Source organism: Sorex fumeus, unplaced genomic scaffold (assembly GCF_029834395.1).
Source record: "Sorex fumeus unplaced genomic scaffold, SorFum_2.1 ptg000128l, whole genome shotgun sequence".
In the NCBI taxonomy this organism is placed as follows: domain Eukaryota; kingdom Metazoa; phylum Chordata; class Mammalia; order Eulipotyphla; family Soricidae; genus Sorex; species Sorex fumeus.
The window spans coordinates 48,986,489-49,013,966 of record NW_026606185.1 but is presented as its reverse complement, the minus strand read 5'-3'; the positions used below and the strand labels follow the sequence as shown (position 1 = coordinate 49,013,966).

Genomic DNA, 27,478 nt, shown 5'->3' with positions numbered 1-27,478 from the left:
CTACAGTGCTCTTCAGCTCTCAGAACCATCTCACCGACCAAGGGGAGGAGGACCTGGAGGTCAGGCCGATGGGGCTATGGTGCCGGGCCCTGCCCACAGGGAACAAGGGCAGGAACAGGAACTGGCAGTGCTGGTGCATCCTCCATCTGGGGCTCCTGAGGACGGCAGGTCCAGGGGAGGCTGTCGTGAGGACATCGGGGCTATTTAATTTCTCCCCTTCGATGGATGTGTCGTTCACTGACAGTATGTAGAACTCAAGGGGTCTCGCTTTACACTTCTCTGAGTGTAAGGTTCAGTGCACCTAGCACCCTGGCTCAAGTGCCAGCCTATCTCCCCTGGGAGCCCCCTCTTCCTCTCCATACCCCCACTCCTTCCAGAACCCTCCTAAAGACTTTGTTTCCAAGTGCTAAGTATTTTCCTGGAGGCCTTAGAGCTTTTCTTGCTGCTGCTGTTTCAACGTGCCTGAGTTTGTCAGTAGTAGCAGACAAAATTTCAAGGAAATGTCTCTCCAGAGTTGGTGGGGGACCCCCGTGAACCTGCTCTCTGTCCACTCACTCTGCACTAACCCCCTCTCCTCCCTTCTGCCTCCTTCCTGGGACCCCCAGACTTCCGCTACCACATCAGCCTGAAGACAGGGGATGTGTCTGGGGCCAGCACGGACTCCAGAGTCTACATCAAACTCTATGGGGACAAGTCTGACACCATCAAGCAAGTCCTTCTGGTCTCGGACAATAACCTGAAAGACTACTTTGAACGGGGCCGCGTGGATGAGTTCACTCTGGAGACGCTCAACATTGGAAACGTAAGCCTTTTCCTGACGGCATGTCCCCTTTCACCCTTTACCCTGTGTACACCACACAGGGCTCACACACACACACTCACACACACGTACACCCATAGATGGCTCATATACACACACTCACACACGTACACCCACTCATGGTTCACATATATACACTCACACACACAATCACACACACATACACCCATGCACAGCTCACCTACATGCAGTCACAGACATATACTCACACACATGTACACACACACGTGGTTCACACATGCACACTCACATACACACACGGCTCACATACACACACTCACAGATACACTCATACACACGTATACCCACATAAGGCTCACATACACTTATACACACTCATACACATGCTCACATAATACATCCACATACCCATACACATATGTGCACCTACATATGGCTCACACGTACTCACATACACATACACCCACAAATGGCTCTCTCACACACTCATACACTCACGCATACTCACATACATACACTCACACACATTCATACACATTCATATACCCACATATACTCACACACATTTATATACGTACATATTCACATGCATGTATATCCACCACTCACATACACCACTCCACAAACACATACGCTCACACACATCCACACACTCATTCACACACATACCCACTCACATATTCATGGGTTACATGCTCATTTACACACATATGCATTCACACTCACACACACAAACTCACACATTCACTTTCACAACACTCATCACACTTGTTCATATATAGTCATGCTCTTGCACACACATTCACACTTAGACACTCACATATACACTCTCACACACACTCTTCAGTGCCCCACAGCTCACAGGTTTATATGCGTACACACACTCACACACATTCACACACACCACACACTGTTTTTGCAGGTAAACAGTGCCCCACTGTGCAGCAGTTGCAAGGAGGTGAACAGTTGGTTAAGCTTCTAGTATCTTTGGGGACAGGGATATGGGCTATCAGTGACTGTATCCTCATACTTCTTTTACCTACCTAGCGAGGGCCAATGTACCTGAGTTATGGTACATTGAAGGGGACAGAAACAAGAGGGAAGAGCTGAGCAGAGGCCAGAAACAACTTCTGAGTCCCAAATGCTGGTGTGAATCAGGGGGCTGAGGCCCCAGGGCCTTGTTTTTTCAGGGCACACACCCAGCTCACAGCCGAGAGACTCTGGTCACTGAGGGCACCCGGGCGTCTCCCTTGGTCACACTTCCATGGGACCCTGCTGCACGTGTTCTAAGGAGCAGGGTCTGAATTTCTTATATCAATATTGGAACCCTTCCTTGGAATGTCTGAGCTACACTTCATGTGACCACCTGCCCCTCACAAGGAGGAGCCTGTGGAAGTGGACAGAAACCCCCCTTCTCCACCAGCCTGTCCCATCTGGGAACCCTCCCCTATTTCTTGAGCCTTCCTCTCTTTGTTGGGGAGCTCATGCCTGTCATTAGTACCTTTAATGAGTTAAAAAATTTCTTTTCTATCAAAACCTGTTTACATGTTAAGCTGAATTCAATATGGTAGAGAGAAATCCCATTCCCTTTACTAGGGACTTAGAGTCACAGCAAGCTTTTAGGTGAGATGTCTTGGGGGACAGGCCTGGTGTTTTGGACCTTCTTGAGCTTTTGAAATCCCCCTTCCCCTAATAAACCATGGGATCCAGATGCCGAGGGTTGAGGCCCCAGTTGTTGATCGCCCCCACATTCCCTCTTGCCTGTGTGTCAGTTATTTCACCTCCATTTGCATCCGTTTCCTCATCCATCACAGAGGAGATCCGAAAGGGAGTGTTATTGGCATTAGCAGTGTATCCCTGATATGCATATGCACATCAGAATCGCTGGAAAAACTGTCATGGCCTGACCCATCCCTGCTTGAGCACTCAGCCTTGAGTAAGCGCCAGTCCTCACCTTCAGACACTTCTGGTCATACCAAGTATAAGACAGTGTCCCGTCGTTACTCTTCCCCGCCGTGGGTGCTCACAGGCAGCAGTACAGATGCTCTCCCTTTGTACCTATTTGGGGCAGGAGGGCTGGAGGTGTGGCGGTTTCTCTGCCCCGGCTCCGTGATAACCCACAACCCTGGGCTACCTTCCAGATCAACCGGCTAATTATCGGGCACGACAGCGCGGGAATGCATGCTGGCTGGTTCCTGGGCAGCGTCCAGATCCGCGTGCCCCGCCAAGGCAAACAGTACACTTTCCCTGCCAACCGCTGGCTGGACAAGAACCAGGCTGATGGGCGCCTGGAAGTGGAACTATATCCCAGCGAAGTTGTGGAGATCCAGAAACGTACGTGGCGGAGGTGATGGGACATGAGTATTGCATCCCCCTCCTCCCTTCACTGTGGGACAGAGCTGTGGGGGTGAGGGATGCTGGGGTCCATGGGTCTCCCAGTCAAGGGGTGCGAGTGGGGAGATTAGAGGGACTTCCAGTTGCCTCTGATACAATGGTGTTTTGAGTGAAGAATATTCTGTTTTATAGTTGGAGACACTCCAGTGAATCTTTTTTCTGGGATAAAGGCAGCAGATAATGTTCATGAATAATGTACAGTAGGGGACTGGAGAGAAAACAGAGTGGGTAGGGCACATGCTTTTCATGTGACCAAACCTGGGTTTGATTCCAGGCACCACATATGGTTCCTTGAGTGACCCAAGAAGAGATCCCTGAGCACAGAGCCAGGAGTAAGCCCTGACCACATCTGGGTGTGGCCCCCAAACAAAAGAAAAGAACTGTATTGTTTTAGCCTTGTGTTCAAGGGGACTTTTGATATATAGCAATGTCTGTCTGGAAATAATGATCAGAGGGGAGCAAGGAGTTGGCTCTTCCTTGAGTGTATTCTGACCCCTTCACTGTGCCAGCATTTCCCAGGGCTCTGTAGGGGTACCCTGAACAAATCAAACCCCACTCCTGTCCTGGTGGGTTCACATCCACTGGCAAGACTGACAGCAAGTAGCTTACCTAACACCCATGAGAAGGAGGCCACTAAAGGAGCATGTAAAGGGGATAGCCATGGTGTGGGCTACAGGACCTTCTGGGCCAATGTGGCAGCAACTTGAGGTGAAGGTGAGGTTCAGGGTCATGCAGTGGGAGAACCATTACTTCTGAAAAGGCTCAGAGAAGCCCACGGTCCCCTAGAGCATTTCTCAACCTTGACTTGACCATGACCCCTTCCAACCTTGTAACTCCCATCCTGCTGGTTGGTCCCCCATTTATACCATCTTCACCTCTGGCCTCCTTGGACTATCTGGGAGCCCACAGAGAGCCATGTGGCTCCTAGTGGAGAAATGCTGGTCTAGAGGGTCAGCAGGGCACTGGGAACCATATGGGTCATAGAGAATCTTATTTTCTTTCCTTGCACTTCTGCACAGACCCTAAAAGTATCTGCCAAGGCTCACTCCATGGGCACCAGGCCCACCTCACCTCTTTCTCTTCCGGGACACCTTTTCTCCTGTGTATTTTCTCTCCCCACCTAACCTGTAACTTCATGAACATCTATGTCCCATATACATTCTTGGTTATGGACTTGGTTATTAGTACAAGAATCAACTCCGTGTCCCTCTGTATTTTATGAATTAATACTTGATTCACATCAGAGTAAGACAAGTACTAGATTCTGAGATACTGATGAAAAAGCAGTAGTTCCCTGACCTACTTCCTTCCCTGCCCACACCTCTTCATCAGAGATGAAGACCTTTGCAATTCTTGAGCGTTGTCGTTTTAGCACTTTTAATTCCTCTGGAATTTATCTCTATATTTTTAGTATTGCACTTATGAATTTCTTAATATTTCAGTGACAGACACTAATTACTGACTTTTTAATATGGAATAGGTTTTAATATGTTTTGTTCCATTTCTGGGCCACACCTGGCAGAGCCTGGGGGCTACTCCTAACTCTGCTTGGGGGTTGCTCTCAGTGATGCTCAGGGGATTATGCAGTGCCACAGATTGAACCCAAGTTTCTTGCATGCAGAGACTGTGCTCAGATTATTGAAATCTCTCTCCAGTCCAGACTTAGGGTCAATTTAATTTTGGGGGGCGGAGGGAAGGGAGGAGGCCACACCTAACAGTGCTAAGGGCTTACTACTGGCTCTGTGCTTAGGAATCACTCCTGACAGTGCTTGGGGGACAGTATGGCATGCTGAGGATTAGACCTAGGTTGACCACTGGCAAGTACTATCTCTCTGGTCCCCCTGATTAAACTTTTAATGCATGCTTACATGCACACTTCTCTTCTTTCCAGCTTTCAGTAAGATTGTACCAATTTGTAATTTTTATATCATGACTTTTATTCATCGTTGATGAAATGTTATTCACCTATTGTATATGAATGCATTTCATTTTTGTGTGTACCTTTTTGATTTTTTAGGAGTAAATAATAGCCTAATTTTCCCTGTGTATGGTTTTTAGACCCCTCTACACTTATTTGTAGTCTAGAAAGGCTACCATAACAAATACCACAGACCAAGTGACTGAAACAAGAAACATTCATTTTCTCACAAATTCAGAGGCCAGCAGTCTATGGTCAAGGTGTGAGAAGGACACACGTATGTTGGGGGCTCCTAGACTTGTGAAAGGTGACTAGAACCTTAGATGGTCAACCTCCAGCTGTGTCATCATATGATCCTTGTAGTGGCATGTCTGTCTTCTAATATGACCCTTCTCCATGACACCTGCCCTAGTAGATTGGGGTATTTTAATTAAATCACCCCTTTAAAGGTCCTATCACCAAATGGTACAAGAACATTGTGAAAGAGTCAACATTAGAATTTGGGAAGAGCACAATTCTTCCATCTCTCCAATAGAAATAAATTTTATTTTTTGCTTTTTTTGGGTCACACCCAGCGATGCTCAGGGGTTACTCCTGGCTCTAGACTCAGGAGTTACTCCTGGCGGTGCTCGGGGGACCATATGGGATGCTGGGGATTGAACCCGGGTCAGCTGCATGCAAGGCAAACGCCCTACCCGCTCTGCTATCACTCCAGCTACTAGAAATAAGTTCTTAACTAGTGTTCAGCCCCAACAAAATGTCTCTTGGTTTCATTTTGCCATCTCTTCCCCTCACTTCCTTTTCTATTGTACAAATTTGTTTAAGAAGCTTGGACCTGCCTGAAGCTATCCTTCGGGACTTCCTGATATTATCTCTGGGAAACTCCTTTCTTCCTGCTTATTGGCTTTATGTCTTCCTCTTCTTTGGTTTATGCCTTTGTTTTGGAAGAGCACATTCTCCACAGGTTGACTCTGAAGGAAAAGTGTTGTGACATGCCGATTTAGCCAACTTTCCTAATTGGTTAGTAGTTGGCTTGTGATAGAGTCGTGGGCCAGGAATCATTTTCCTTCAGAGTTTAGAAGGCATTATTTGTACTACCATCTTTGAGTGCCCCTAATTGCAGTTGAGAAGTTTCCTGTCATTCTGTTATCCTACCCATTGGGGTTTTGTCATTTTTCCCTCTGAAATTTCCTATCACCCTGTCTGAGTGTGTATGTATATTAGTGAGTTAGCTTTACCCATTGTTTTGCTTACTAATGACTCCTTTGATTTAGGACCTTTTTCCCCCCTAACTTTTGGAACATTTTCTTGTATTAGTTCTTTAATTATTTTCAACTATTTCCTCTGTTTTCTCTGGAACTGAACTTTTAGATACTAGACTTCCTTTGATTTTCTTACCTTGTTTAAATAATTTCTCATTTTGTTCTCTTTTGTGCTTGCCTTGCACGCAGCCAACATGGCCGACCCGAGTTCTATTCCTCCACCCCTCTTGGAGAGCCCGGCAAGCTACCGAGAGTATCTCGCCCGCACGGCAGAGCCTGGCAAGCTCCCCATGACGTATTCGATATGCCAGACACATAACAACAAAGTCTCCAATGGAGACGTTACTGGGCCCGCTTGAGCAAATCGATGATCAATGGGAGGGCCTTTACTTTTACTTTACTTGTTCTTAAGAAGTTCCCTTTCTGTCCTTGGGGTCTGTCGCTGACTTTATTCTGTGGTTGAATATCGATTACACTTGCTAAATGTTAATATGCAATATTATCTTTATCTTTTTCAATTTTGTATAATGCTGCCTTCCTCTTGTTCTGAGAACCAAGGGAGGGAATGAGATAGGGGAGTCTCACTATTATAATGCCAGTTTTTACTGAATCCCATGCACTCCCTCTACTAGCTCCCCTTCCCTCACAAATGAATTCAACTTCTTCAGACTCAGAGTCTTCTTCTCAGCCCTGAACATCTCACACTGTGATATACTGGAAGATGCTCCATCTAGCTAAAAGTAACAAAACTAACTTGAAAATAGAATCATGCTATTGTTTTAAAGCATTGGTGGGAGGCCTGGGATAGTCCCTTGGGGGAAAAATATGCCCCTTGAGTTCTTCAGAAGCTAGCATGCTCTCCATCAGCAAGTCTCTCCTCTAATGGTTCATACATGTAATACCTTTGACCCTCTCATGGGTTGATAAGTATTACTTCCAAGTATAGGCTTTCCAGTTCTCCCTGTAGAGATGTACCTCTTGACCTCACCTGGATGGGCCTTAGTCTGACTAAGTGTTCTCTTTCTTTACCATGTGCCCACTCAGTGGTCCACTATGAGGTGGAGGTTTGGACAGGGGATATTGGTGGTGCCGGCACCACTTCCCGAGTCTACATGCAGATCTACGGTGAGGAAGGCAAGACGGAAGTGCTTTTTCTCACCAGCCGCTCGAAAGTTTTTGAACGGGCGTCCAAGGACACATTCCAGGTGTGTGTGGGGTAAGGCGGAGGGGCTACCCCAGGGGATGCAAAAGTAAAGGGGGTCAACATGATCTATGCGCTTCACCCCTGACTTCTTGTGAGGCTCCCAGGAGGAGAAGAGTGCTGCCTTGTCCCCATGTGGATCTCTTCCCTCCAGATGTCTCTGGTGGAACGTGTGTACTGGGTTTGCTTCTCAAAGCTCTGCAATAGTACCAACATGAGCTGACTCTAAGGATGATTCGAGCTGAGGTGTGTCTAGTTTAGCGGAACGTGGCCCTAAACCCCCGGACACTGTACCCACTTCCTGCCCCGTTGCCTGATCCTCTAGTCCTCTCACCCACAGGGCTGTACTTTTCAGGCAGGACTCTGGGGGGCGCTGGGGTCTCATGACTGTGTTCCGAGTGCCCCGGGGCTCTGTACCTCCCTTTACATACAGAAGGAAACAGGAGGATATGAGCATATGTCCCTGATGTATGTGTGTATGAGCAGGCCATGGGCAGGAAGGTGGAGACATGCTTCCGTGTGTGTGTGTGTGTGTGTGTGCATGTGTGTGTGTGTAGATGTATGTGTGGGGAGCACACTTGTGCCAGAGGGTCTGTGTGTATGCTTGTGTGCCACAGCGACTTGGCCTTTACTAAAGAGCCAAACCAGCACCCAAAGAGCAAGCCCTGCTAACCAGGCCAGGGCTGTGGGTGTGTAAAACGTTAGTGGAATGTGGCTTCCGCCCTCCTGCTACAATGCTGAGTAGACACAGGCCTGGCATTTCCCTTCTCAGAGCTTCAAGTTCTAGATATTTGGTACCTTCCTGAGGTACCGCTGTCATCCTTATCAGGAATAATCCTTGGGGAAGTTCCCGGAACAGGAACCTATAGGGTGTTTCTGGATGTGGTGAGTGCATTCATGGCTGGGCCAGCTGAGGGAGAAGAGAGTGAAGGCTGGGATGCTGTGACCTGGAAAACTCTGGAAAACAGATCTGGATTGGGTACTGCGGAAGGACTTGCCAGGCCAGAGTCAGTCCCCTGAGTCGCTAAGAGGAATAAGTTCTTTCCCGGGGTGCTAGGGTACATTTTTTGGCTATGAATTTCCTCATGACTGGGGGTTTAGCTACCTTGTGGCTCGTGAGGAGTTGTAAAGGATCTGCCTTATTCTTGTGGAGACCTGAGTTCTTGTGGAGGATTTCACCTGTGGGTTCTGTGGACTCAGAAGGCAACTTCATGGGAGTACTAGTAGGGCTTGGCATGGAGAAGGGTCAGACACCCAGACAGGGACCCATCACCACTGGAGCCTCTACAAGTGACGCCCCCAGAACAGACCCCAGTGTGAGTCCTCTTTGAGCTTTGCATGCCCAGGCCTCATCTAGCTGTGAAGCAGGTTGAAGGCCCAAGAAGAAAGATCTTCCAAGAAGATCTAGAAGAAAAGCTAAATCCACCCACAATTCCCAGAGTGCAGCCACAAGTGAGGCCTCCTGGGGGAGAGTACAAGACAAGAGAGACCTTGTCCGCACTGAAGATCCACTGAAGGGGACAGAAACCACCTCTTGTAGGCAAAGAGGTTGTAGAGCCTCTATACCAGACCTGAGCTCTCCAGAAAAAGAATGAAATGTGCACAGCATAGGCCTCAGAGGAAGACAGGCCTTGTGTGCGAAAATTTCTTCTTCTTCTTCTTCTTCTTCTTCTTCTTCTTCTTCTTCTTCTTCTTCTTCTTCTTCTTCTTCTTCTTCTTCTTCTTCTTCTTCTTCTTCTTCTCCTCCTCCTCCTCCTCCTCCTCCTCCTCCTCCTCCTCCTTCGTCTCCTTCGTCTCCTTCGTCTCCTCCTCCTTCGTCTCCTTCGTCTCCTCCTCCTCCTCCTCCTCCTCTTCCTCCTCCTCTTCCTCCTCCTCCTCCTCCTCCTCCTTCTTCTTCTTCTTCTTCTTCTTCTTCTTCTTCTTCTTCTTCTCCTCCTCCTCCTCCTCCTTCTTCTCCTCCTTCTTCTCCTCCTTCTTCTCCTTCTCCTTTTTCTCCCTCTTCTCCTCCTTCTCCTTTTCCTTCTCCTTCTCCTCCCCCTCCTCCTCCTCCTCCTCCTCCTCCTCCTCCTCCTTCTTCTTCTTCTTCTTCTTCTTCTTCTTCTTCTTCTTCTTCTTCTTCTTCTTCTTCTTCTTCTTCTTCTTCTTCTTCCTCTTCCTCTTCCCCTTCCCCTTCGTCTTCCCCTTCCTCTTCCCCTTTTCCTCCTCCTCCTCCTACCCCATCCACAACATCCCCCTCCCCTCCCCATCCTCCTCATTACAAAAGTTAAAGAGTATTGACACTGAAAGGAGGAAAAGGAAGTAGAAATGCATATATATAAAATAGAAAAACATAAATAAGTGCTAGGAAAGCTTAAGAATCTGAATAAATCAGTTTTACTTCAAAGTAGAGTAAGAAATATCCCCTGGGTGAAGAAACTACCTAAGCAGAAATGTAGAATAGAAACAATAGGAGTGACTGATGTGTGTGATTACTGTGGGTGAGGATGTGTGTGAGTGCTTATGAGTGTGTGAATGGAACATACAAGTAAATGTGTGAGTGGATGTGAGTCTATAAGTGCATGTGTCTGAGTGAATTAGAATGTGAATGTGAACATGTATGCATGGGAGTGTCTGACTGTGAATTTGTGAATATGCATGTATGTATGAGCACATGTGAGTGTATATGAATGAATATGTGAGTGAGTGTGAGTGTATGAATGTGAGTGCATGGAAATGAATAGGAATGTGTGAGTGTGTGAGTGAATGAGAATGTGGAAGTATATGCATGTGTGTATGAAGATGAATGTGTGAAAATGTGTATATGTGAGTGCATGTGGTGTGTATAATTGTGTGAGTGTGTCTGTGAAGAGGAGAGAAAAAGGGTTGCAGCTTGGCATCCCAGGGGTTTAGAAAAGTTACCTGTGGGTGGAGAATGTACCGCCTGTCACCCAGCTGGATGAGGTAGGACAGAGGGAGTACGGGGACCTTGGGTCTCTTCTCCCTATGATTGGCGCTTGGGTATGGCCCTGGAGGGGCCATCGAGAGGAGGCCACCCCACCCTCCTCCAGCATCTGCCCTGCACCCTGACAGCTGGAGGCAGCCGATGTGGGGGAGATCTTCAAGATCCGGCTGGGGCACACGGGTGAGGGCTTCGGGCCCAGCTGGTTCGTGGATACGCTGTGGCTGCGGCACCTGGTGGTGCGGGAAGAGGAGCTCACGCCTGAGCAGGAGGCCCGCAGGAAGAAGGAGAAGGACAAGTTGCGGCAGCTGCTGAAGAAGGAGCGCCTCAAGGCCAAGCTGCAGAGGAAGAAGAAGAAGAAGAAAAAGGGCAGTGATGAGGATGATGAGGGGGACGAGGAGGAGGAGTCCTCGTCTGAGGAGTCATCGTCAGAAGAGGAGGAGGAAGAGAGCGAGGAGGAGGAGGAGGAAGAGGAGCTTGAGCCTGGGATGCAGGAGGTGATCGAGGAGTACAAGTTCGATGCCCATCGCTGGCTGGCCCGAGGCAAGGAGGATAATGAACTTGTGGTGGAGCTGGTGCCCGCAGGCCGGCCGGGTCCTGAGCGTAAGGCTGAGGAGGGGTCAGAGGGTCCCTTGAGCGGGGCGGGGAGAGGAGGATGTTGGATTGTCTCACATGGAGCCCCCCTGGTGGGATCCACTCTGGCTTCTCCTGACCTGTGAGGACCAGGAGAGCTCACCAGGGACAGATCTGCCCTGAGATTAGCATGGCCCTGCTCTGAGGCCCGGGGTTTGTGTATTCAGGGGAATCTTCTAGGTCCATGTGGGTAAGAAAGGAGGAGGACCTTTATTCAAACTCTTGTACTTGATGGTATGGCAAAGAGGTGAGTATGAGGAGAAGCTAGTTCAGTATCAGGCACGGGTGGCAAATGTCCAGTCTGCGGGCTGTATAAGGTTCATAAAATCACAGGGTGAGGCCCTGGATTTTGATGGGGCAGATACAGCTGCTTCTCCTGGGCTGCCTGTGGCCTGTCTTTCTGCATTGTGTAGCCCTCAGAGGATGTAATGATCAGTTAAACGCTGTCCTGCCCCCCATCTGACTGGATCCGAGGACTGGCGGGGTATCAGGTACACCCCATGGTGTCCACTCTGCATTTTTCTGCATCCACAGCCAACACCTATGAGGTCCAGGTGATCACAGGGAATGTGCCCAAGGCTGGCACAGATGCCAACGTCTACCTGACCATCTACGGCGAAGAGTATGGGGACACGGGCGAGCGGCCCCTTAAGAAGTCGGACAAGTCCAACAAGTTTGAGCAGGGCCAGGTAGAGTGCGGGATCTCAGGGCCTTGGGGGTGTGGGTGGGTGACCCTTTCCCCCCACTCCAGAAGGGGCAAGGGCACCTTTGGGTGATTCTCACAGCAGGTCCACCCAGAAAAGTTCTATTGTGTGTGTTGTGGGAGTTTGGCTCCAACCAATCTGGGGTTATGAGAACACCTCCACTGGGGTTCATCAGGAAGACAAGGTAGGTTCCAGCTCCTAGATCTAACTAGAGGGCATCAGTCAGGGGCTTGGTGAGGAATAGGGGTTCAGGAGGATGTGCTGACATATCATGGTGGCCATGAGCACCAGGAAATGGTACAAATGACAAACCACTGAGAAGTCAGGACAGCTTGAGCCAAGATGCACAGGGGACATGTGTGGGGTCCCTCCAAGGACAGGGAGTTCCCATAGTGCTGGGCCTGGGCCCACAGGGTCCCTGTGGGTGTCAGTACTTTCTTTGAGAAACTTCAGTCCCTCTGATTCTGGGTTGGAAGAAAAAGTGCTATGGAGGGAATAACTGACAAAACCAATGAAATCTGAGTCTGGAGCAGATTTTAGATAACCCTCTTGCATCTGTGATTCCTGAATTCGGAGATTTTTCTCCTGGGTTGTTGGGTTGTGATGATGTGAGGATGCCCTTGGGCTAAGGAGCTTCTGCTAAGAATTTAGGTGTCTCTGACTTTCACATGATTCTGAAAAAATAAAATAGAGAGTAAGAGAGACAGGGAAAGCAAATTTTGCCAGTAAGTGGAGCATCTAAGTGATGTGTCTAGACTTTCATTGTACTATTTCTGCAAGTCTTCCGTAAATTTGAACCCTTTTAGAAATTAGAATTTAAAAAAAATGTTAAACCAAGAAGGGCCCTTTTCACAGATCTGAACCCACACAAGGTACCTCTCTCAGCTTCCCACCCACTCGGTACAAGTCAAGTCTTTCATTCCTGTCCGTCCCTTTAGATTTGCACTTAGCTCATAGCAGATGCTTAAAATTGGTGGTTGAAGACAAATATACACAGGGGTACACACACAGCATATGACCTCAGCACAAAGTCAAACAGTAGCCCCAATACACACACACACACACACACACACATCCCTGTAATACTACATAAGGCAGGGATGACCCAGCCTGTTTTCTCCCCTTTCTGTCATCCCTTACCTTCAGTTCTCTACCTCTGGGGAATAGTGAGTACAAAAAAAATAGTTCTGGGACTGGGGAGATAACCCAGAGGGCTGCTTTTCATGCAGAAGACTGGATCTGATTCCCAGCATCTCCAGACTCCTTGAGTACTCCTGGAATGATCTCCAAGAGTGATTGTCATCCATGTGACAACAAAAGCAACAATAACAACAAAATAATAGTTAACCCGAGCCCAGGACACTGGCTGTATTTCCCATGCCCATCTCCTAAATACCCAGATCTTACAGCTGGTCTCAAGCTGCCTGAACCTGAGGTAAAGTTGAGGGCCAAGTAGGTGTGATATCCCTTCTGAAAGCTGCCCTGACCCTTCCCAGACAGACACCTTCACCATCTATGCCATAGACCTGGGGCCCCTGACCAAGATCCGGATTCGCCATGACAATGCAGGCAACAGGCCAGGCTGGTTCCTGGACAGAATAGACATCACAGACATGAACAACGAGACCACGTGAGTCTGAGGTGCGGGGGTGGGGGTGGGGTGGCGGCTCATGTCTGAGATGAGGGAGTTGATGACTGAGGTGGAGGTAAGGGTTGTGGTGACTGAGATGGGGGTGGGGCTGTGAAGTTTGCTATGATGTCTGAGATGGGGCCTGTTAGGTCTGAGGTGGAGGTAGGGTTTGTGATGGTTGAGGTGGGATGGCTATGATGGCTATGATGTCCCATCATACAGATAGGCTATGATGTCTGAGGTGGAGACTGATGTCTGAGGTGAAGGGCTGTGATATCTGAGGTGGGGACTGATGTCTGAGGTGAAGGGCTGTGATGTCTGAGGTAGGGTTTGTGATGGCTTAGGTGGAGGTGGGCTATGATGTCTGAGGTGAGGTGGGGGCTTGATGTCCTCCCAGGAAAATATTAGGTCTGTCCAGGAACAGTGTGGGAAATTCCCATCATACAGAAAAAAGTTTACAGACAAAATCTTATCCTTTTTGGGGTAGTGGTGGTGGTGAGGGGTGAGGGGCTTGGGCCATACACGGCAGTGCTAGGGATCACCGTAGGTGGAGCTCAGGGTACCATATCCAGTGCTAGGACTGAAATGGATCAGCCATGTGCACGGCAAACTCCTTATCTTTTGTACTTTCAAAGGCAGCTCTCATCCTGCCTTTGGAGACCCTCTAAAATGGCAGGGTGGGATGGGAGGTGGGGGGAGGGATACTGGGATTAGTGGTGGTGGATAATGGGCACTGGTGGAGGGATGGGTACTCAATCATTTTATAACTGAAATCCAAGCACAAAAATTTGTAAGTCTACAACTGTACCTCATGGTGTTTCACTAATAAAAATTTAAAAAAAAATAAAAATAATATGGAGTTTTACAGAAAAAAAATAAAATGTACTTTATGTAACAGAATGGGAATCGAACACCCAAGAATAGTTGAGATAAGTACCAGGAGGTCTGCTCCATGGCTTGAAAAGCTGGCAGCCCATACTGGGAGGAAAGGCAGCTCAGATAGAGAAGGGAACACCAAGTTAAGGATGTTTGGAGGACTTGCTAGGGATGTGAGATGCGTGCTGAAAGTAGACTATAGACTGAACATGATGGCTACTCAATACCTCTATTGCAAACTACAACACCCTAAAGGAAAGAGAGAGCAAAAGGGAATGCCCTGCCACAGCGGGGGGGGGGGGTACGGGGGATGGGGTGCGGGGGGAGGGCTACTGGGATCATTGGTGGTGGAGAATGGGCACTGGTGGAGGGATGGATACTTGATCATTGTGTAATTGAAACCCAAGCATGAAAGTTTGTAAGTCTACAACTGTACCTCATGGCATTTCACTAATAAAAATAAATAAATAAATAAATAAATAAAATGTACTTTTTGCCAAAGACATATTGTAGAGTGGCACATACCAACTATGGTTCCCTTCATGTAGGGAGCAACTACCAGTATGTTGTATTAATGTTTTTGATAGTTACTCACACCCATTAGTAGTGTGTGATTTTTATTCATCAATGATGACATTTATGAACTGCTCATTATTTAATTATGTTTGTTCATTATTGCCTAAAGGCCAGAAAGTAAATATTTGCTGCTCCGAGGCCTTTCGGCCTCTGACACACCTACTCTCACCTACTCTTCACCTTGGCAGCAGAAAAGAAAGGAGAGACCTAAACCGCTGGAAATGGTGGAGTTCCAGCAACACTATTGATGGACGAAGACTCACGTTTCATGCAATGCTTGTTTATTGCAAAGTAGCATTGTTCTTTAGATTCCCGATCACCACGATTTTGAAGATACAAGGCCTGTGCTTAGCTTGTGGGACGAACCTAAACTGGTTGTGACCAGATTAGACCCTACTTGCCTGGCCCTGCTGGTGAACTCAACTGGGGCTGAGAAAGAGCTCTGCCCACTGACAGGGAATGGAACTGCAGCTCGGGGAGGAAAGATCACAGTCCCGGACGCTAGGGGCAGAGTTCCTGATCAGTGATTAGATTGACATTTCCACCATTCTTGTTCCTTATCTTTTGGGAAAAAGAGGCGGAAGAGCAATAGGCATGAGAGAGGAACCTCAGATGTGTGTGTGTGTGTGGGAGGGGGGGGCATCGAAGGAGACATATTTGTGAATGAAAAGTCTTGGCCTACAGTTGGAGTCTTTGTAGTATGTGCTTGAGCTCTGTCCTGCACAGGAAAAGAGGTGAGGGGGTTCCCTTCTTCTTCCACTCCCTCTTTGCCCTGCCAGCCTCAGAGATTAGATTGTTTCAGAGGGTGACACTAAGCCACCCACTCCAGCACCCATACCTGGTCCAGGGTCATGGATTTCCACGAAGTGATGTTGATGACATAAAGGGCCTAGGCCAGCCCCACAACTAGAACCCAGTTTCTGACCTAGACAAGTCACTCCACCCTGAAGGGTATCCATCTGCTCTTCTGGTTATTGTGGGTTACTTGGGTGAAGTGGGGAGTGAGGAAGGTTGCCTTGAGAGAAGAGGGTTTCCTCCTCTTTGCTCAATTCACCTCGGCCACCAGGAAAATGCCTGGTGTGATTGGGACTGAGAAAATCTGCTCTAAGCACCAATGTACTTTGGATGCTCATGTCCCACCAATCCCTCAATACAGCACTGAAGCTGTGCATTTAATCTACTTGTTCATCACGGTGCAGGAATTAGTCCCCACTACCCAATTTCTTGGGAACCCATGGACTCTGGTTTATGGAATTGCTCATTGCAGGAAAAGGAAAGTCAGTCCTAACCTTGGCAAGATGGTCCAAGTCATCGCCTTCTTGCACAGAAAAGAATTTCAGGAGGGGCTGGAGCTATTGCACAGCGGGTAGGGCGTTTGCCTTGCACGCAGCCAACCCGGGTTCCCGGGTTCGATTCCCAGCATCCCATATGGTCTCCTGAGCACTGCCAGGAGTTATTCCTGAGTGCAGAACCAGGAGTAACCCCTGAGCATCACTGGGTATGACACAAAAAGAAAAAAAAGTTCAGGAGGAGGCGAAATAGTGAAGCAAGGTAGTTTTAATTGAACAAAACTTACTTAGAAAGATGTGAGGGGAAAGGGACACATGTTCAGGAGAGACTGCCGTCTCCAAGGGGAAAGTCAGAGAATGACTTTTAAGAAAAGGTTACATAAATGTCTCTAAATTGCCTTGGCCAGACATTGTTTATATACACAAAATTTACTTTGAGTTTCCTCACAGGGAAAACATTAGATTCTTTTTGTTTGTGTTTTGGGCCATACCTAGTGGTGCTCAAGGTTTACTCCTGGCTCTGTGTTCAGGCATCGCTCCTGGTGGGGCTTGGAGGATCACATGGGGTGTTAGAGATTGAATCTGAGTCAGCAGCATGCAAGACAAACAGCCTACCATCTATAATACCTCTTTTGCCCCAAGCTGTGAAGATTTGATGGTTCTTTCATATTCTTATCATGACCTCTAGATTTTCATTTTTTGGGAGATCCACCTCTTCTGTAGATGGTGCCTCAGTTTTTGCATCACCAAAGAAAGAGCTCAAAATTTGCATCTCAAAGGATTGTGATCTTGCAATTCCTTTGGTCTGTTTCAGGGCTAGGCAACCTCTTAGTTTTAATTATGACCAAAAATTTGTCGTCAGGACCCCAATATCTCTCTGCCTACAAGGTGATCAATGGGATTATTGATGCCATCTAGTTTGTTTCTCAGGATGTTCCACAAGTAGAAGGCTTCCAAGCTTGACAGACAAAGTGTCGCAAAAGACTAGAAACCTGGAAACCTCTGCCCCTTGGCAGCTCAGTTGAGGTCAGTAGGTCAGTTCATTATGCTCCCTTGACTTGGCAACTCAGGGTCAGCCCAACCTCCTTCCTTCCTTCCTTCCTTCCTTCCTTCCTTCCTTTCTTCCTTCCTTCCTTTCTTTTTTTTTTTTTTGTAGCTCTATAATCTGTTTCAATATGTACCAGTGCTTTCTTTATCCCTTTAGCATTATGGTTCTTCCTATCTTTTCAATCAAGAAATTAGTGATTTGAAAAAAATTTTTTATTATAATTTTGATTGCTCTATCTTTAAATTTACCTGTGGGGAGATGCCGTTTCAGAGGATGATCTTTTAACCTCAGCACACATGTCCCCTTCATCTGAGTATTCCTGGAGGTATCCAGACACATTCCTGTTCAGTTCTTGCAGAGATGCTTAATTATTCTACCCATCTTGATAAATGGCATTGTTTCCTTACTTGCTGGCTCCCTTTACATCATTCTACACTCTTCCTTTTCTCCTCTCCTCCTCCCTCACCATCCTTTCTCAATCGTATCCTGGCTCTCAGGACAGAAAGAACTTTCTCACTCACCTCTCTGGATTCTTCTTGGGCTGGTAGAGTAATCCAATGAACAGCAGCCAGATTAGTAGAAGAAAAGATTTAAATATTGAATAGATCATCGGCATGGATGCACATTCTGAAATAAGTGAGATAAGCCCAGGTGGTGTTATCCTGAGCTTAGGGATAGGATGGCACCCTGACATCAAGGAGCGAGGACTAAGCCTTTCAGGACAAAACTCAGATCTATAATCAGATGTTTGTTCTGCATTCAAATAGCCTTCTCAGATAAAAAGATTTTTCTGGAGATGACCCTCATGTGGCATGTGGCAGTTAAGGCAAAGGTTAAGAACTTCAAGTTTCTATTGACCTGAGCTCAAAAATAATCTACACGCCAAGGAGATATACCCTGGCAATGTCTGCACATTTGGAAAGAACTGACTATGGGCTTTTGTGCCTTTGTTTTCTGGAATTGCAGTATCTCTGAGAGCCCTGGGGCAAACTAGCTCCCTCATCTGTGAGCCCAGAACCATCTGCATGACAGAAAAGTCCTGACACTTAGAGGAAGCAAAATCAGCAAGGGGAGTCCTCTCAAAGAAGTGCCCAGGGAATGCTCCAGCAGTGCCAGGGCCTCCCTGAGCTTTCCCAACCTTTCCTGACTCAGAAATGAGGCCTGTGCAACCTCTGTGCAAACAGGGCACCTTTGACTCCTGACTGCCTCTCACCCCGGACCTTGATTGATCAGACTCCAGCTCTGCATCTCTATCACTCTGAACAAAGCCTCCTGCTGGCTCCTTTCCTTCGCTATTGACCTGAGCTCAAAAATAATCTACACACCAAGTTTTGTACATGTGACCCAGCCCTCAGGTTATGCCACCACTCTCTTCAGCAGGAAGTGAGAATGTTTCACTGAGAAGTCGAGAAGACGGTGCTTCCTGATTCTACTGATATTTGTCAGTGCCCATATAGGACAGGAACTGTGAACACATAATGAACAAGGACAGGCAGCTTGAGGCGCTATGGTTTGCCTAATAGAGGAGATAGACAATGCCGCATATGCTTCCTGGGCAATCTCTTTTATTCTCATCACTTAAATGACAACTTATTTGTGAGTAATGAGCATATTAGTATGGGTCAGTACAGGTTAGGTCTGCAAGTAATACACATCTCTAAAACGTCTGTGGCCTATCAAAACAGAAGCTTCTTTCTAGCTTATATTACAGACCAGTGCTGGCCATCAGGGCACTTTGCTCAAGTTATAAGGTCCCTTTTCCTCATATGTGCTTCCATGTACCCTTGTTGCATGGAGATGTGACACTTCATGTAATGGGTCTTAAAGATCCTTTGAAGTCATTGTGAGCGCTTAAAATTTCACAGTCCTTTTATTTCTGAATCTATGAGCTTCTCATAGACTGAATTCTCATGTCTGAATTCCAGACCACTGTCAGTGATGGTGGGATGTTTGGGGATGTGGTCTTGAGTGAACACGGCCTTGTGCAGCTCATCAGCTCAGCTGCTTTCTCAATCCCTTCCATGTCTAGCGACTTGCTGCTTAAATGGGACTTGCTGTGACATCCCTTCTCCTTAAATACTAGCTGCAATTTGGATCAGTAATAAAATGGCCACTCCAGTTCTAAGAGAGGAAGATGCCACCTTAGTTAGGAATGTATCTAGTGTCCAGAATTCTGTCCACATTGGATCTGACACTTTAGAGTTTTCTCCACCTCTGTTCAACCCTGTGATGTAATGTCTCCTATTCTGACTGACGGCCTATTGGTGGGGGTTGAGGTTGGGGGCCATATCATTAGATCCTTAGTCATTAGAGACAGATGCTACTCTTGAATTCCATTATATATGGCAAACACATTTGGTGTGCTTTCATTCCCAGTGAAAATTGAAGAAAGAGATTGTTGTCTTGCTTACACAAAATTCAACTTCCTGGATGTTTTCTGGAACCTCCACCAGGGTTCTCTGGGTGTGTGTGTGGGGGGGTGTTGTCGGGGTGGGGTGGGGGAGGTAAACCATAGAATGTTAAAAACAGAAAACTTCATACAGTTGATCTCATCTAACTTTCCTGAGGATGAAACATGGGAGTTTGGTGTACACCACTTCCTAGGGGGAAAGTAGGAGCTTGAACTCAAATCCCTAAGTTCTAGATCACACTCTTGCTGCCCGCCCTCTACCAGTCTCGCCAGCTACTTCCATGTAATGTGGTTCAGTCCAAACTCTTATGCCCCAAATGGGAAAGTCCCAACAAAGCTATATCTATTTTACAACCCTCCGTGATGCAGTGTGTTTGTGTAGTTTTTTACTTTCATCAAACCTTGTACCTTCCACAGCCCCAAGCTTTCTTTCTTCTTTAATTTAATTTAATTTCTTTATTTAGTTTTTTGCTTTTTGGGTCACACCCGGCGATGCTCAGCACTCAGGAATTACTCCTGGCGGTGCTCAGGGAACCATATGGGATCCTGGGGATTGAACCCAGGTTGGCCACGTGCAAGGCAAACACCCTCCCTACTGTGCTATCACTCCAGCCCCCCAAGCTTTCTTTCAAGGCTGTTTAATCCCCTGTTCTCTCAAGATCTCATTCCTTCCTTCTGTCATCCTTGTTCAAATATGGATGTATCTATCCAGAACATTCCCACACTTCTCTCCGTTACTCTTAAATGTTTCTGCTTAATTCCCCCCACCTCCATTTCTCAGAGTCCCATTGATTCCTGTGGTTAGAAGAGCCTTGGATTAGGTAGTTAGATCAGGTGGTTAGATCCTGTTAAACCTTGCATGGTTGCTTGTTGGCCGTGGGACCACACACCCATCACCCCAGTTCTTCTTCCCCAGGCACTGGGCTCCAGAGCAGAGCTGCTGCTGCTACCACACCTGTGAGACTGCAGCAGAGCTTGAAGGGGGCAGAGCAGGTGACAGGGACAGCCGGGAGGGCGCCTGGGGCTGCCAGCCTGTCTCCCTGTGTGCAGACTCACTTCCTGGCTGTGGGAGGGCTGCGCCGGCCCCTTCTCTCTCTCTGACTTTCCTCCTTCTCTCCTTGAATAAGTCACCCCGACTCTGTACATCTCCCCCCCTTCCTTGTTCTCCAACTTCCCACACTCCCATTGTCTCTGCTGCTGCCCCAACTCCACCCCTTTCTTTATTTCTGTCTCTCTCCCTTAATTGGCCATAATTTCGAGCTCAAGCCTATTATTCATAACTTATTTGCTTGAATGAAAATGTAACTTTCCCATTCATACGCTGAAAGGCTGAGGAGTGGAACAAAATGCATTTTTTCACTTAAACACTCATTTCACGGTCATGCTGCTTGCCTAGGCATTGGGCTCCCCCTGGGCCTTTCGAGCACAACCCTCAGTACAAAACTACCCCTCCAAACCCCGTTCCAGGGTGGTAGGTGAGGCGCTTTGGGTCTTTGGGTCTACCCCTGGAACATGAGACCATTTGGAGGCAATGGTACTGAAAGAGAACTGGGGGCTCAGAAATGAGGGCTCCGGCCCCGCCCACCCACTCCCCAGCTCACATTGCTTTTCCTCTCTGCTCTTTGAATCATTCTTGAATGTGTCTCATGTATCTGGACAGAGGTAGGGAAGGGGGGTTTGAGGGTCCAGGGCATGACTGAGTTGTCCTGAAAGCACAGTCTCCAAGGGAGGCATATCTGACTTCCTGTCGCCCAGAGATCTCCCTCCCGGACTGAGGAGAAGGAAAAGCAGACAGCAGAGTGAGCAAAGCAAACTCTCACAGAGAGCTAATGAGATCAGGGCATGTGGACATGCCTGGGAAATGTCCCACACATGTCCCCACGTCAACCTGAAAATGATGCCACAGAAGCTTTATCTGACAATGGTCTGTGAGGCAGTGGATGGTGCCAGATGAATTATTCATTGCTCATCCAAAATTCAGATGGCACTGGAGGTCCTGGGATTTGGGGGGAGTAACTACCTGGCCACCCTGACCCAGAGAGTAAAGAACCATGTTCCAGGGCTCAGAGCTGTCAGGGCAGAGTTGGGAGGCAAAACCAGCCGGACTACAGAACTGAGTCCTGAATTCCCAGATCCATGGCCTGTCACCTGCCTGGCCGGGCCTTTCTTCCCATCCAGCTGCCTCCTCCTCACTGCCGGGTCCGAACTTGGACCTCCCTTCCTTAGTCTGTAGTGTGAGTTCCTTAACCACACTCTAATCTTCCAGAAGCATTACAGGTCGTTCCAGTAAAATGCATGAGTTCTGCATGGGATGACAGAGCATTCACTGCACATTTGATATGCAGCTCTGCTCCTGCATGATGAGCAGCTTCATTCTGTAATAGGTTGGGATTGAAGTCCCACTTTTAGAAACATCCAACATTTCCTGGGTTGAGGGGCTGCTGTACTTCAGGCACCATCATGCCCCTTTAGAGTCATTTGTCCTCTGATGGGGTGTTTCCCATGCTAACTTGGATGATGAGACTTGGATGAGGGTTGCGGGCACACAAGGGACCATTTGGGTCCCATGAGGGCCTCCTTTCTCAGCCCAGGTCTGCTCCTTTAGGAGGAACCTGTCCAAGGAGATGCCCGACCTTTCCTCATTCCTCACCTTATAGGTACTACTTTCCGTGCCAACGATGGCTGGCAGTGGAGGAAGACGATGGCCAACTGTCCAGGGAGCTGTTGCCAGTGGATGAGTCCTATGTGCTGCCACCTGAGGATGAGGAGGGGGGAGGCGCGGACAACAACCCACTTGACAACCTGGCTCTGGAGCAGAAAGGTTTCCTAAGCTAGAACCGATTTTTTTCCTCCAGTGCTCTGTCCCTCGGCCTCACCATCTTCTGAGGTTTCCATCTTGCCTTTCCCTGGGGGAATTCCTCTTGGGCACTTGCTCCTCTGGCAAACTCTGAACTGCCCTCTTGTTCTTCTGTGGCAAGGGGAAGAGGCAAGGAGGCCATATATCCATGTGTGGAGTATGAAGCAGATGGTTGAGTAGAGAGCTATTATTGGGACTGGAATGGAAAAGAATGAGATGGAATGGAATGGGATGATGTGGAATGGGATGGGATGAAATGGAGTGGAGTAGAATGGAATAGAGTGAAGTAGAATGGAGTGGAGTAGAATGGAATGGACTAGAGGAGAATAGAGTGAAATGGGATGGGATGGAGTGGAATGGGATGGAGTGAAATGGAGTAGAGTGAAGTAGGATGGAGTGGAGCTAGCTCTGACTTAGTCTTATATTTTCCTCTCAGAAGATTATAGATTCTCAGTACATTTGTGTCAATAAGAATGAATTTTGTATGAAGTTCTATGATATATACTCTATTCATTAAAAATTGCATCTCTAAAACTCTTCTCAATCTAGAGGAGACAGACCATGGCTCCCAACCAAGGAGCCTCAGACCCTCCCAGTCTCCCCAATTTTCTCTTAAATATCTCCTACAATTCAAGTCATTGAGGGATTATTATGTGAACTGGGGGTAGGTAAGGATTCATTCCTCCTTTCAGAAAATTTCTAGAATAAAGTAGTCAAAAAAAAGAGGCATGCAAGAATGAACACACAGTGCATGTGAAACTGCATTCTCTGTGTGAAAGAACTCGTAGATGCGATCAGCATGAACATAGAAATGGACTCAATCCATGTTCTCTACACTTTTCTCCTGGCAGATAAATCCACCACTTTCTCAGTGACCATAAAGACCGGGGACAAGAAGAATGCTGGCACAGATGCCAATGTCTTCATCACACTCTTTGGCACTCAAGATGACACTGGTAAGAAAGGATGGCAGGGCTGAGGTTCAGCTATGTTCTTCCATGGGGAAGCATCAGGACTCAGTAGAACTTCCCAAAGAAATACTTTATGCCTCTTCCCGTCTCTCTCTTTTTAATTAAAAAGTATTTTAAGAATTCCCCTCTAATTTAAATTTAAAAGAATTTTATTGTGTGAAGACTGCTTGACATGAAGTCTATCCTCAACTAATTTTAAATGAATCTTACTGTTGACTGTCAGCTGATCTCTAAAGCCTATTCATATTCCTAAGTGGAAACTGTGTCCATTGGTTAGTAACTGCCAACTCCTTGTAACTGCCATCCCAGCCTTTTGTGTGTGTGTTGAGTTTTACTATTTTTGGTGCCTCATGTAAAGTAAAATTATGCTTCCTTTGTTTTTCTGTGTCTGGTATATTCCCAAACAGCCTGATGCCCTTAAAACAGTCACATTGTCATATTTTTCAGAATTTCTTTCTCTTTTAAGTGCTAAATAGTACTCCGTTGTATGTCTGCATCACATTGTCTTTATCCATCCATCTGTCAATGGACATTTAGATTTTTTTCCTTACTTCTTAGCTATTGTGAACAGTGCTGCAATAAACATGGAAGTGGTAATAGCTGTTCAAGATTTTGACTCCACTTCTTTTGGATAGATACCCAGAAGTGGGATTGTTGGATCATATGGCAGCTCTATTTATAATTTTTTGAGGCACTTTCATATCATTTTCCATAGCAACTGCACCATCCTGCATCCCCCCAAAAGTGTGCTAGGGTTCTGGTTTCCCCATGTCCTCACAACACTTGCGTCTGTTCTTTTTTTTTATATAGCAGGCATTCTGACAGATGAGAGGTAATAGCTCATTGTGGTTTGATTTGCATTTCCCTGAAGATTAGAGACAATAAGCAATTTTTCATGTGTCTCTGGATCATTTATGTGTTTTCTTTGAAGACTTGTCTATGGATGTCCTTAACCTGTGTGGTCATTGGATTATTGGGGGTTTTGTTGGTTTTCTGGTGTTGCAGGAGTTCTTCATATCTTTGGGAGGTTATTTATAGGTTTTGAAAATCCTTTCTCCATTTTGTAAATAACCCTTCATGGGCTAATTTTCCTCTGCTTTCCTTAGCATTTTTAGTGCCATTTTGTCCCACTTGTTTGTGTGAGTTTTTGGCTGCTCATGCTTTTGATGTCATAAGTCATAAAACCATCGCCAAGATGCATTGTCGTGAGGTTTTCCCCCTCCAGTTCCTTCTACAAGCTTTAACATTTCAGGTCATGCTTGTCTCCTTAATCCATTTTGAGTTCATTTTTTAAGTAAAGTTCAAGATTAGGGCCAAGATGAATTCTCTGACACGTGGCCGTCTTCCAGTTTCCCCCAGCACCATTTGCTGCAAACTATTTTTCCCCATTGTGTGTTCATTCTTGCATACCTCTGATTTTTGACAACTTGCTTGCAATTATTCTCATCAGAGAAAGGCAGTTAATTTTCTCTTAAAAAAATCTCTAGATGAGGTGAAAAATACCTAGTTGGGCTATGAATGGAACTCCTTAGGAAAATATTTCCTTTTTTTCTTTCTTACAGAGTTTGGGACAGACTCAGTGGTACTCAGAGTCCCTGCCTCTTTGCTCAGGGATCACTCTTGGTAGGGCTCAGGGAACTATGTGTGATGCCATGGATTGACTAGGACTCAGCAGCATGAAAGGCAAGTGCCTTAATGCCTGTACTATTTCTCTGGACCAATTCTCCATAATCTTCCTAAGCCAGTCTTACTGTACTCCATGCAGAAGAGAGCCCCCAGCCCTACCTTCTGTCCTCGTTGCTACCTTCACTTCCCTCAGAAGAGAAACCATGTGCGGAAGCCATGTGCACATTTTCCCTTCAGCCTTCTCTCCCAAGGTCATAGTGCCTGAACCTATGGCATGCCCTTTTCCAGGTCTTTCTGAAAGTTGTAGCCATTTCCTGTGTCCCTCTTGGGAACATCATTTGGTTTGCTTTCAAAGGCATGACTGAAAGACTTCCCATCCACTGAGTTATCTCTTGCTTCCTCCTGTCCAAACGGAAGAGGTGGCTCTAATCTAATTTCAGTCCCAGAAGGTAAATTATGGCTCTTCCCAGACTCTGGGGACATTCAGCATACAGGTTCCATGTCCTCTTGACATGAGATTCTGAAGGAATTAGAAGAATTTCAAGGAATTCTCAGTCCTTTGTGGGTCTTGCTCCAAAGGTCCTTACTCAGAGAAGGTAGTGCTGATTATGGGTCATCATTCATGATGATCTACCCAGTCTTTCTAAGTACAAAGAATGGTCATTCTTTATGTTCAGAGTCCTGCAGAGAGCATTATTGAAGAATAAAGTGACCTGGCCATGACTTTTGGTGCTCATAGTAACATAGTGGGAGAGCATGCACTCAAGCTTGATGGATTAGTTTGAATTTGAACCCTAGCTCTTATGGATTGTGTGGCCTTGAGCAAGTTGTATGATCTTTCAGTGCCTTAGTTCCCCTCATTTATAAGATACAGATCAAGCTATATCATAGAATTGTGGAGTTAATGAACTTAAATATATAAAATATTTGACTCTATAAAATGGCCCTCAAAAAACATTGATGATAATAATGATCATAATCGAGTAGATCAATAATATAGAGAATATATACTGTTAATTGGGTCAGAGTTAATAAATGGATACCATGACAACAGTAACTGAACCATGGTCAACAGAATTAGCTTGGGAATCATCTCAAATTTCAGACTCCACGGCTAGAGTCCCAGGATAGAGAAGGTGTTGGCTGGTGGAAGGGAGGGGTTATGCCCCTGGCATCAACCAGGGATGTCTGCCAGAGGAGGGACCTTGTGTCCCCTGGGAGCTTGGGTCACTGGCTCCCGCCCCCCGCCCCCCATGGAGAAATGGAAGGAGGAAGGAAGAAAGTCATGTTCCTACAAAGAACATGTTCCCCACAATGATTCCACCTCTTGGTTTCTCTCCCCTTTAGAGGCACACTGCTAAGCAAAACACAACTTAGACTCTGCAAAGCTATGTACAAATGACACACCTCAAAAATGCAACCTGTACCATAGTACTCCACAGGTGACCGTTACACAGTCTGAATCTGGTACACATTCAGATAACAGATTACTCAGAAAAGAGACACAGTGGGGTGGGTCAGACTCAGTTTAAAGGGCTCTGGCCCAGCCTATCGTGTTGTGATTATTGGGTTGGCAGGAATGACCCTCCTGAAATCCTCCAAGACCAACAGCGACAAGTTTGAGAGGGACAGCATCGAAATCTTCACCGTGGAGACGCTGGGCCTGGGAGATCTGTGGAAAGTCAGGATCGGCCATGACAACACAGGTCTGACTTGCCCCTGGCCCCGACTGCTCTAAGGACCATGGACAGAGCCCCAGGGATCACTGGGGAATACTGGGCGCATCATGGATGCTATCTGCCTCCTGCGGACCAGCTGCCTCAATCCCTGCAGCCTGGTGGAGTCCTGGCACCCCACTGAGATTTGAGGTCACAGCCTGGGGTCCAGACACTGATTTTAAAGCCTTTTCCTCTTTCCCACCTTAGAGATTATAATGGAGCCTATGCGGGTAAGGGGCTTCCCTTGCATGTGGCTAACCAAGGTTCCCACCAGGACTGATCCCTGAACACAGAGCCAGGAACAAGCCCTGAGCAATGCTAGGTGTGGTCCACAAACCCAAAAGAAACAAGCTAAAAAAGAAAGTATAGTGAGCAGCTAGGTTCTCAAATCCCTGGTTTAGCTCAGTGGGTTTCCAGTGTAAATGTTCATCAGACACATATGGGGCGTGGTGGGGAAAAGGGTTGTTAGTACACAGGTCTCACAGATTCCTGGACCTCACCACAGCATTTTTTATTCAGTATGTCTGCAATGAGCTCAGAAATTTACATTTCTCATGAGCGGAGGCTGCTGGTGTGAGAATTTCCCACTTTGAGAACTACTGGTCTAGCCAACCCAGAGCCCACCAACAGTAGAGCCAGACAGAGG

General features: G+C 47.0%; 1 protein-coding gene across 2 annotated transcripts in view; it reads left to right on the top strand.

Annotated features, from left to right (window-relative positions):
* Nucleotides 1-27,478, top strand: part of LOXHD1 (lipoxygenase homology PLAT domains 1) — a 155,169-nt gene that overhangs the window by 72,357 nt on the left and 55,334 nt on the right. For both annotated transcript variants that reach the window (XM_056138463.1, XM_056138462.1), the window contains exons 16-24: nt 606-802; nt 2,923-3,115; nt 7,400-7,560; nt 10,626-11,097; nt 11,662-11,816; nt 13,328-13,461; nt 22,318-22,481; nt 23,369-23,473; nt 26,692-26,820. In XM_056138463.1, the coding sequence (XP_055994438.1) occupies nt 606-802; nt 2,923-3,115; nt 7,400-7,560; nt 10,626-11,097; nt 11,662-11,816; nt 13,328-13,461; nt 22,318-22,481; nt 23,369-23,473; nt 26,692-26,820 (1,710 nt within the window). The remainder of the gene's footprint in view (nt 1-605; nt 803-2,922; nt 3,116-7,399; nt 7,561-10,625; nt 11,098-11,661; nt 11,817-13,327; nt 13,462-22,317; nt 22,482-23,368; nt 23,474-26,691; nt 26,821-27,478) is intronic.